Raw genomic sequence first — 12,113 nt, 5'->3', positions numbered from 1 at the left:
TACCCTCAGAAAACATGATTCGGTATGTGTCAGTCATCCAATAGAACATGCTTTGGTTTACATAAACTACACAAAAATAATCAATCTATACTTTTGACTTAAAATGCATTAGGACATTTTTTTGTCATGGGGCCATGGATCTTTTAAAATACCAATGCAATACTGATGACATATGGATATATTAGTATGTTAAACACTCTCCATAATGTTCAACAGGCATTTTGTAATTACAGTATGTTCTAAGGATGTTGGACTGTGCTGTCGTATTCCTCTCCCTGAAGATACCACCACTTCATGTGTATCATGTCATGCGTCTCTGTATATATTGTGTCATGTGAATTGGATTGCATTGTGGTGTTTTGCCTGTGTAATGTATAGAGTGGGATAAGTATTATATGCATAGTGTGCAGCAGTGTTATAGGGAATGCATAGTGTAAGATGAGTAATGTAGTGCAAGGAACTTCTGCCCAGCAACAGACAGCAAGGTCAGAAGTAGAGTGTTGGGACTAGCCCACAGGGGGAGGGCTTAGTGATAGGGACAGGAGTGTACTTCCTGGATAGAGTAAATAAGAGTTTGGAGAGTACCAAGTGTCCAGTGCTGCCAAGAGGTGATCCACAGCTAGAAGAGACTGGAGAGAGAAATAGCAAGATCTTAAAGAGAGTTACTGACGAGACTGGGAGATCTTGCAGAAGACGTTTTATCAGACAACATACCGAGTTACGAGAAACCCCAGAGCTTGTTAGTGCCGAAGGTAATGGACCTAACGAGGATGAAGAGCATGAGACTAGTGGGGGTCCCGAGCAGTAGATCCAGGGCACCCATAGTGATAGGACGTGAAACTGCTGAGCGAGTGGAGAGAAACTTGCTGATCAGGAGGCCTAGAAGCTGGGTTGTGGCGATGTGGAGACGAAACAGATCAGCTGCAGAGCCCTGGAGTAGCCTACAGAGGAAGGATAAAGTGTGAGTGTAAAGGCTTCTTGCAGTATAGGAAACGTGTTTAAGACTGTGTACCCGCTATCCCTTGCACAAAACCCTTATCAAGTTAAGTCCCCATTTCTTAACTAAAGTCCCCATTTTATTAATGATTGAAGTTTGTGATCCTGGCTAAGCCAACACCCTCAGCTAAAGTCAGCCTGCACGGGCGTAAGGCCCACACAACACTAACACCAACACCCAGCCAGCACTTTCATGTAGCGCACCAGGGCATGACAGGAGAAGACAGGTGCCTCTCCTGCGGTACCGCCCCGCGCAGCGCTACAGTGTCATATGCATTTTATACCATTAACCCTTGTATGGCATTTGGTGGCGCTTGTTGAAAACTGCTGTATTGTTTTTAAAAAAAGGTGTAAGTTTAGCATTTATAATATCATATAATATATAGTGTTTGCAGTTCTCTCTAGGGAAAATAGAACAAAGTTAAATGAATATATTGAGGGAACAATATACCATCAATAGTTTTTATTGAGCTGAACACTCTAGAGTCTGTTGAAAAGTGTCGAGTTCTTATGAGAAAGCAGCAAAATACAAGCTAAAAGGCTGGGTCTAGTCCGCTACTTGTTATCATTGTTTCTTGTAGAGAGGTGACCCCACTGGTAAAATTCTATCCGGATTACATGTGACGGTTTTGTGTAAACTGTTAGACTAAAGTAAGAGTATATTGATTACTATACAATTATACATGCGTTATCTGGTCAGAGTTATTTTAATACAGCACATGCATAATCAATGGTTTCTGAAGAAAAGAAATCCATGGGTCCTGACTGAGCTAAGGGCAATAAAGTCCACTCCTGTAGTGTTATGTGCTGTGATAGAGGACAGCACCATGGAATTAATGGTGCTATATATATAAATAATAATAATAATAATAATAATAATAGAGGAAGCATCTCTACAGTCTGTACTGCTTTCCAGGCACAAGTAGTTAATGCTTCTCTTACTCTTTCAGTTAGTGGAACCATTGACACCAAGCGGCACAGCACCAAACCAAGCCCAACTACGGATCCTAAAGGAAACGGAACTCAAGAGGGTCAAAATCCTGGGTTCAGGCGCTTTTGGCACAGTATACAAGGTGAGAATTGCTGTTGTACGCACAATCAGCAACGTCTATACAAAGGAATTGTCCAAATTTGATACAAAAGTCTCTGTGACTGCAGACTTGTGAGTCCTCACATTGCACATGGCGCACGCTGTCAGATCGGGTGGTCATGTCATCATAAGTACGCGGCCACATTCCAACCAGACGTGCATGAACTCGCTCAATTCACATGCATTGAGCAAGGCCACACACGTCTAGTTGGAATGTGGCCGGCAGTATCCATATCGTATACTTACGGTCACTTCCTGGCGCCAACATCGGAGAATCCAGATAGCGTGACTGCAGACTTTCATGCCAAACATGGACAACACCTTTACGTAAAAAAAATGTTTCCAGAGGTGGGTACATGTTGTACTAATGGCCTTCTTTTGGTAGCCAATGTTGCACTGAAGCACCTCTTGTGGTTGTTACGGGGCCTTTGGAAAGGAAGCCAAGGCTGGATAGTTTCTTCTCCTTTGCCATTGGGTTGCGAGAAGTTCTCCAGCTACAGAGGGACTTTATTCATAATTTGGGATTGGCTCCAGATGTCTTGTAGTGCGAAACAAATGTAGGACTAAGCCCGGCCGCGTACAGTAATGACGGGGGGGATCGCTCTCTTAGGGGGCTCGCTCTCTTCCATGTATGCCACTGCCAAAGACATTTAAGTAATGCTTAATAAAATCCTCTCATGGACGCAAAATAATTTTCTGACAGATGGAAATGTGTTTCGGTGGGGCTGCTGGGATATTTCTCTTTGCAGATTACCATAATCATTACTTGCCTATGTCCGATGCAGAACAATTGAAGGCCCGGTTCTTAATGATTTGTGCATTGATTTAAATGATTTATTGCAGGAAAGTTCTTTCAATAACAGCAAAAAAAATCTGTGCCTATACTGGATGCTAATGAAGAATGTCCCAGTGATGGAAAGATATGGCAGTGCTCGGCAGATATTGGAACACTTTCTGTATCAGTTTGAGGCAACAGACTGGTTTACTACTATTGTCTGTCTGTTCATCAAACATTTCACAGAGAACTCCCACTACATGGATTCCAACTTACTGCAGATGGTCTAATTATCCAACGAATATTTCTATCAAGGTTTCGTGCATTAACACATAGAACACAAAATTGCAGTCGATTTATTTTTTACAATTCATCTTTTAGGCTGCCGTCACACTATATTTAGTCAGTATTTTACATCAGTATGTGTAAGCCAAAACCAGGAGTGGGTGATAAATGCAGAAGTGGTGCATATGTTTCTATTATACTTTTCCTCTAATTGTCCCACTCCTGGTTTTGGCTTACAAATACTGATGTAAAATACTGACCGAATACTGCTAGTGTGACGGCAGCCTTATTGTAGTAGAGTCTTCTTTAAGCACCAGGGCCCAGACGCAACTGCGACCTCGGCACCCCTTAGGGCTCACTGACACAAGCGAATACATCAGACTATGGATAGCACTCGGATCAATGTTATTACATAGGTCAACGCTGATTAAAGTTTTTGTCTCATACCAACTCAGCATGAGAAAAAAATTGCAGCATGCTAAGACTTCACCCATTCAAGTCTACAGGGGTGTAGAAATCATCGGGCTGCACTCGGATGACATCTGAGTGCACTTTGACTTCCGCGGACTCACACAATGAAGAAGATGGAGAAATTTTGTTCTCCATTCTGTCCTCACAGTGTTCTGCAATTCTATCATCTGAGATAATCGGATCACACTGAGCTAAGACTCGAATCGAAGTCTGATCAGAGTTTGATCCAAGTGTTATTTACATAATCCGATTCTCTTGGAAGAGAGACCTCTATGGTCATGTGACTGTAGCCTTATAGCTACACCCCTGTACCTGTAATACCTATATTAATATGATGGTGTTTTACCATTCATTATTGCATACAGTATCATACTAAGGCTTCAGCACATGGTCATTACTCTATGGGGTGGTGCCGATACCAGATTTTTTCCTCAAACTGAACCGATCCGATAAATAAATAGCTGCATGTCGGATTGCAGTCATCCAAGCAAGTCAATGAGCCAGAGGAAAACATCGGACTGCACTTGGATGACATCTGAGTGCAGTCAGATTTTCACAACTGACAGAATGGAGAAGATGGAGACATTTTATACATCTTCTACTTATCAGAGATAATCGGATCACACTGTACTCACACTCTGATCAGAGATGTTTGCAGAATTGACCCAAATTTCTTGGATAAGAGACTACATGGTTGTCTACACCTTGCCTAATAAAGAAAAAAAAAAAAGGAAAAAACACCTGATGTCTGATCCGTGTACTTATGATACCCATGAAATAAATAATAAATGTAAAAAATTAAATCTAATAATCTTTTATGCTGTATAAATGCATGACTTTCCGCATTTAGCATTGCTCTGGGAATGACCCCAATTAGGGCCGACATTTGCATGGACTTTCCTATGTTCTCTCTGTGCTTTACGTTTCTGGGTAATATAGTAACCGGCTATCCAACAAGACGCACTGAGAACTGGTTTCCTATGAAAACGAGAACGTTAGAGCCATCACTGCTGGATGTATAATATGAGCAGCAGGAAATAAATCTAGCAGAGATGCGTTTGTGATTAGAGACATTTTTTCTGATCTCTTCATTTGTTACTTGTTTTTTTCACTGTACTGAAAATAAATGTTCTTCATTATCATGATGCATCAATCGTACGTAACTTCAAAGGCCTGAGCCCTAATGTAAAATGTGGAAGAGGCTAAGGCGCCATTTATATTGGGGTCCATTTGTGTGGCAGAGGAGCTGAAGCTAGATGGTTGAGGATCAGACCTTCACCGTTCTGACACTGGTAGACAATCCTAAATAAAAGCCATGGAAGGGAATCTGTCAGCACATTTTTGCTATGTAATCTGATAGCAGCATGATGTAGGAGCAGAGACGCTGATTCCAGGGATGTGTCACTTGCTCAGCAGATTGCGGTAGTTTCCTTACAATCAGTGTTTTATCAGCAGGAGATTATCGCTACTGGACTAAGTGTTGCATGCCTGGCAGTCCAGCTAATCTGTGTATCTCCTCTCCACCACCGATTGGCAGCTTTCTGCCTATGCACAGTGTACACAGGAAGCTGACAATCATCTGTGTTTGATGGGTTATAAAGGGCTCAGCATTTATAGCACTGCTACATCCTCAACACAGTGAACAGGGAGTTTATCAAAAACTGCACCATGCAGTCCAGTAAGCGAAACATTGCAGAAATCAGGCTCTCTGCCCGTACATTGTGCTACTCTCAGATTACATGGCAAAAACCCGTTGACAGATTCCCTTTAACACTGTGATCCCAGGATGAACGTTTTATTAATTTACATACTTGCCAATTCTAGATGGATGGCATCTAAGTACATTTTCATCTGTAGCCACACTCTTTTCTAGACCTTTCTCCCACATGCCAATACCTTGCCAATTTTCTAACTTGCACACCTCGCATTAACCTCTCTGAGACATCAGAATGCAAGATTCCAGGATTACTGCATTCTGGAAACTTTCTGCAGAGATTAGGAGATTTGCCGACTCTTGAGAGACTCCTGGATGTTAGGAGAAGCGGCACGTAAGTCTTAAAGGATTTGTCCACTACTGGAAAACTGATTTTTATTAGTTTTAGTCTGGTTGCAGAAAAAATATGTTCATTCTTACATCTCTGACTGGCACCCTCCCGTGAGTGCACCACCATGTCTTCCATGGGTCAGGTGACACAGCGGGGAGATCGGTGAACGTTTCCGGCCTGGGGGGTAAGTATGCATGCTTTTCTTATTTTCTGCACCAAATTGGAGCAACGAAGAAGGATTTGTACAAACATGGACCAACCCTTTCAGGATAGCCCATCAAGTCCTCGCTGAAACCCTTCGCTGGAGTCTGATGACCACTGATGACCCAACATTGGGTTAGACATTAACCGTTGGCAACATTTGCTGTAATGCTTTTCTGTCTTCGAATAGTATGGCTGGTATGATATCCTGTTAACACGCAGACATTGGCATGCCACTAGGATTATACCCAGACATGAAATGAACCAGAGGGGTCGGACACATGGTGGCTGAATGGCACAAGATCCGTAATATCATTTCAGAAGCCGCCATATCAGCTGAAGCCAGCATGCGGAGACGCAGCAGTGAACTCCCCAGCCTGTCTTGCCTGGCATACAATCTAGTTACATGACAAAGCGACTTCTTTATCCGGGGATGTTCTGGCCTGAAGCTGTTTGCATTTTGCTCCTATGCCTTCTGCAAACAAGCGGCATTGAAATTCATCTGGCATGCGTCTCTCAGTGTCCCCAGGGTTGGCCATATTCTCAGCCGCGTGCTCGCTACAGCAGGGCACGGATTCTCGAAAACTAACACAGAACATTTCCACTCTAATTAACAGCTTACATGCCAAAATGACTTATTTGGAATCAATAGCACACATACATATTCATGGTGAGGATAAATACGGTGCTAGATTTTAACGGAGATTATTCCTCTGTTTTTGAATAATGACTAGATCCTCCTGACTAATGGAGGTGTAGATGGTTTCATGGTCACGATGGAATGTAAAGAATTGGAAAATCAGCCGAGATGTCACTGTAATGATAATAGTAATCTTTATTTATATAGCGCCGACATATTCCAAAGCGCTTTACACTGTAAAGTTAAGGTGCATGAATAAAGCCAGCGTGATACCTATGGAGGGTGAAGAGATAGTAGTAGCATGCTGACCATAGCCCCTGTCCACTGAGCCCGTTGCATTATCAAGGTCACTACGTTTTAAAGTACAGTACTGAAGATGAAACGGTTGATCTGCTTAGGATCGAGTTCAAGTCAAATTTCCTGAAATGTGAGGTTCCACGTAAATTCTAACACTATTCAATCCACATTTAACAAAAAATAGATACCTGGCCACTATTTTGGTGTACCATATAGGGCTGGTAAATGTAAAAAAAGAATTATAGCTAATACTGACCTCAACACTCACTGCTCCGGCCGCCCCTCTGCTCGCTGCCTGCTGTCCGGTCCTCTTCTCGTCACCTTAGCGCTCCACATCTCTGGGCTCTTCATAATAAACCAGGATTTCCAGCAGTGACCAGGTCTGGGGGTCACTGATCTTCACAAGGTTGGGACATCACAACGTGTGCTGTGGCCTTACAAGGTGCATTGACCTAGCTGGAAGTCCCCTTCTATAGTGAAGAGGATGGAGGAGTAGCAAAGAAAAAGATTGGATTGGCAGTGAAGTGAGAGTTGTGGTGAGTATTTTTTGTTTTTTAGATTTTACATTTATTATGCTGTAGGGTGTGAAGGAACATAAAAAATAGACTGGCCACATTCCAATTTACCAAATTTTTGCCTGATGCCGAAATGCAGTCATTCCTCACAGAAGCTTAAAGTCCAAATCATAAAACAAATGGCATAACTTACATCTAGTCTGTTCCAATAATTTCCTTTACAATTATTTTTCAATTTTTACAGTCACATTAGAATCAGTTCATAGACTCAATGATCATCATAATCACCATAGTGAACAAAGGACACAGACTTTGGTGCAAGCAGACCTTATGCTCCAAGCAAAGGCAGGCATGTAGGGGAAGAGAGGTAGAGACGCTGTCTGACAATCAGAGGTCTGCACCTGCTGTGATGTTTCGGGAGTCCAACCCCATCCTCAAGCCTGGTTCCTCAAGGCGCTAAGAGGGTAAAATGGCAGACAGGGGGACCTTCATCATACCTAAATCTGCCATGAAAAATTATCACAGGACCACAATTGGATGAATGGAGGAGCTACGTCTTACTGTATAACTGCTCTGATGTCTCAGTTGCTACCATCGATGGCGTGTAAAGGTCTAACTTGCCAATATCAGAGTTAACTGCAATCCCTGCCATGGTGGCAGAAAATTTTGTAGCAAGTAACGTTGACTGATATACTTTTTGTTGGAGGACTTTAAAGGGCAACTTAAGTTATATTGTAAGAAAATGTGAAGCCAATTGGATTTGAAAATGTTCGGTATTCATATTTTGTTGATGATTCATAATAAATGTCATGTATCAAAGTGATCTGTCACTTGCTATAGATGATATTTACATGTACACTGCAGTCATAAAGTTCTATTATATTTGAGTATAATCGTGTATTGAAAAGAGACACTCTTCTGACTTTCTTAGGGAATCTGGGTCCCTGAAGGTGAGACAGTAAAGATTCCTGTGGCCATCAAGATCTTGAATGAGACAACCGGACCTAAAGCAAATGCGGAATTCATGGATGTAAGTACTGTAAATGTATGATATTAGCGCAGCCTGACCTCCCAGTTGGGCAGTATGGTGTGAATGTCAAGACTAGCCAATAATCTTCTATACTAAAATTAACACAACGTCTTGATTCAAAGAAGACACAAAGTTGTCCAATCTGCGCCAGCTAAAAAAGAGGCAAGAAAGCAACTAAAAACATTCAATGGGGAACATTGAAAAATGGTGAATAGTCTTCAGTAGAGAAGAACGTTCTGCTTTTACAGTTATGTAAGGTGTTATAAAGAGTTACGAGTCTGTGCTATGATTTTTTGTAGCACACCTATGCAATTTCTATAGCATGACCACTCCTTAGATTTGTATTGGAGAGAAATTGTTCAGTTGCTTTCATACTAACCTTCTTGTGTTCAAATGAATGTTTGTGACCTACCCAACTTTCACAACATCTATATTTGGGAAAGGGCGAAATATATTTGTGATGCACACAACAGACGAAGCCTCTTACACGGAAGATAGGCTGCTGATGTAAAATTTGAATAGACGCCAATGCAAATTTGGTGATAGAACCCTTGCGCTTCATACGAATGCCACAGAGTAGAGCTCGCTGCAATATATTTCATGAGTTAATTCATTTATTTCACACCTGTCCTTTTATTATTAGTAATAATAATAACACTCCTTTAAAGTCACATTCACGTGTTCAGTGCTTGGTTAGACTCAGTATTATAGACGCACGTCACCACTTTTGCATTTTTCACTCACTCCTGGTGTTACCTTGCAAATACTGGTGTAAAAAATACTGATCACATACTGAAAGAGTGAACATGGCTTTAGGCTTTATATACATATCAGTGCTTACACCAATGTATGGCACCAGCACCGCTCCACAACTTCTACACCACGATCAAATGAATTTTCATCAGTGGCGACGCTTGTGTCACTCATCATTTCTAACACTGCCCTCATATGGATCGTCAGCAGGGAGTGGTGCTAGCAGCAGTGAGTGACACAAGCACCGCCTCCTGATGACAAATCATTTGAGGGCTGTGCTAGAAGCTGTGGGGCAGCACCAGTGTCACTTACTGATTAAATCTTTGCCCCCTGCTGACATCTTCTTTCAGTTAGAAGCTAAGGCAATGGTGGAGACAAAAGCAGGGAGCCAGTGTAGCACTCACATCAGCCACAGCGTCCATCACCCAGATTTCAGGAAGTCTTGAGAGGGGACAGGGATGGAAGATACAAGTGAGTAATTGCAGCCCTGCCCCTTTGACATATTAATACAGGAGGATTGATGAACTGTGCGGGGAATGAGTGCAGCCTCAGCTTCCTGTGACGTCACTTTTGAGACTCCTCTCAACCGATATGTCACAGGAAGTAAAGGAAAAAACACATTTAGACATTATGTAAAAAGGGAGAAATGTAGAGAATTTTGCTATAATAGATTAGGATGTAAAGATGTAAGTATAGATAGTTAGAAAATACATTTTAATTGCCGGACCACCCAATTATGTGTTGATGTCACAATTTAAATGGGGAAAAAATGTGATCACAGGTTCAAGTCACCTAATGAGACCAATCAAAAATGCAAAAGAAAATTGAAAAACATTCAAATTTTTTTCTTATTGTTTTAAAAATTTATATTCCCCCCTTCCTTTTCTCAGAAAACATATACAAATCTATAAAGTATAAAAAAAATTGATATTGCAGAATTTGTGGCTAGTTGAACTATTGAATTATTATAATATTTCTTTCATACATTAAAAACAACAATAAAAAAAACACAGAATTGTTGTTTCATGGACAATTTAGCTAAAACAAAATTGAATAAAAAGAGATAAAAAAAATTGGACCCCAAAGTGATGGGGTCCAAACAACAGCTTGTACTGAAAATTCCAAGCCCTAATAAACCTTTATCCACTCAAAAATTAAAAAAGTTATAGCAGTTGGAAGACAAGAATGAAAGTTGATGCTTGCCAAATAGATTCTGCATTGGTGGCTTGGAGAAATAAATGATGTATGTTACAATTTAGGAAACTATGACTTTTAAGATTAATATAATATCTAGCTCTGAGTTTTGATGTTTAAAAAGGGTTAGTAAAAATGGAAGATTTAACTTTTCTCATTGTTATACTGTTTATTCTCTTGGGACACAGCAGTATATTGAATGACAACATTTGTGGTGCAAGCATTACTGTAAATGAATTGCGATTTTAATAACTCGTATCTATTCTCATTTAATGACTTAAGAAAATTTTAAATAAGAATTTTTAAATATGTTTTGCCTAAAGGAAGACATACGGTAGTGCTGAAACCTCTAAAAACTTTCTAACCAGTGGAGCCATAATGGAAGATGATCTCTAAATTTCTATTCCTCGGTTGTACTCCATTTTGGAGATATTGAGAAACTATAAACTGATATGTGAAGAATTTGTAAATTACAAATACATGTCAACACGCTAAAATCAAGACTCAGTCACCATTATTTTTGACTATTCTGATAATAATGAAATAATTATTTTATGTCTGGGTGGTCTCTAATTTAGAGAAAATCAATACATTGTTGGCTTTGAAGTGTTTAATCTGACAAGTGACACCTGTATAATTATCCCTTTTCCTACACACAATGAACCAGCATCAATCACTTCAGAAAATGCAGAACCTTTAATGACGAGTGTGACATCTGTGAGTCTTTTACATTAATGAGGAATCAGATTTTGGGATACACATGTTACAGGCAACTTGAAATATCTTGAAAAGAGTTGTCCACTACTTATACTGATGACCTACCCTCACTGCAAATCAGCCCAGTCCTCTTCTCTTCAACTGGAGCTCATCAATTTACACAGTCGCTACCAATGTGATGGGGCTTTATTATTCCGCCTCATACATAATATTCTGCCTTGTATATTGTGTACATCCAGAAGTGATCGGGAAGGGAATGGGGTGCTATTGATGACCTGTCCAAACAAGTCATCAATTTGAAAATAGTGGGCAACTTAATGAAATTGATGAAAATTGAATATCTGTGGAAATTTTTAGAAATTTGTTGATCCCCGGTGAACAATTTTTGAATTTGATTTGCACAAATTGCCTAAAAAGACAACCATCATTATACACATTGAATCTGTCATGTCGGATGCTGTTCAGACCAGGTCGTTCGACAGACAGCGGTAATTCCGCTTTTGACCACTATTTGCTCATTGGCGTCGGCTAGATTTTATCTAGCTGTTCCGGGGTTAATTTACCTGATTTTTGGATTGGAAGCTGGGCCATGCCCATTGCCTTTAAATAGTTCTCCTGATCATTGGGCGTCGCCGATTATAGCTTCTGTCTTGTGCGTTGTTATCTCGGTCTGGAGTGGAGAGCTGGTTGTTGGAGATTCGTTGCTGGTGGTGTATTTTCCTTAGTCTTATTTACCCCTTCCTATATTTGTATTTATTTTGCCCTGCACATTTATAGTGTATTCCTGAGTGACTGCGGCGTGGTGTATATTCCTTTGTCCTTGTCTGTGCTAACTGTGGGTATTGGTGTATTACCTCTTCACTGGGTGGTGGGCGGTTGGTTTCAGCCTAGGGTTGAAACAGGAGACAGGGTGAGGGTCGAGGCCTGGACATGCACACCATCAGTGTAAACTCCAGGTAGAGGGTCAGTCAGGATTTCCCTAGTCTGAGGGAAATTGCAGGGGCCCGGGTTATTAGCTCTCGCTCACCTAGTCTCCCCGTGACATTATAATCGGCCCAACAACAACAAAAAAGGGTTTCTTTTTTTTTTTCTCTTGTCATGGAT

At 40.8% G+C, this 12,113-nt stretch overlaps 1 protein-coding gene across 2 annotated transcripts in view; it reads left to right on the top strand.

Moving 5' to 3' along the window:
- ERBB4 (erb-b2 receptor tyrosine kinase 4) overlaps positions 1-12,113 on the top strand; it is a 1,241,858-nt gene that overhangs the window by 951,479 nt on the left and 278,266 nt on the right. For both annotated transcript variants that reach the window (XM_077272252.1, XM_077272251.1), the window contains exons 18-19: positions 1,947-2,069; positions 8,247-8,345. In XM_077272252.1, the coding sequence (XP_077128367.1) occupies positions 1,947-2,069; positions 8,247-8,345 (222 nt within the window). The remainder of the gene's footprint in view (positions 1-1,946; positions 2,070-8,246; positions 8,346-12,113) is intronic.

Source organism: Ranitomeya variabilis, chromosome 7, assembly GCF_051348905.1.
Source record: "Ranitomeya variabilis isolate aRanVar5 chromosome 7, aRanVar5.hap1, whole genome shotgun sequence".
Taxonomy (NCBI): domain Eukaryota; kingdom Metazoa; phylum Chordata; class Amphibia; order Anura; family Dendrobatidae; genus Ranitomeya; species Ranitomeya variabilis.
The sequence above is the reverse complement of the archived record's forward strand: the minus strand, read 5'-3'. Positions and strand labels throughout refer to the sequence as shown.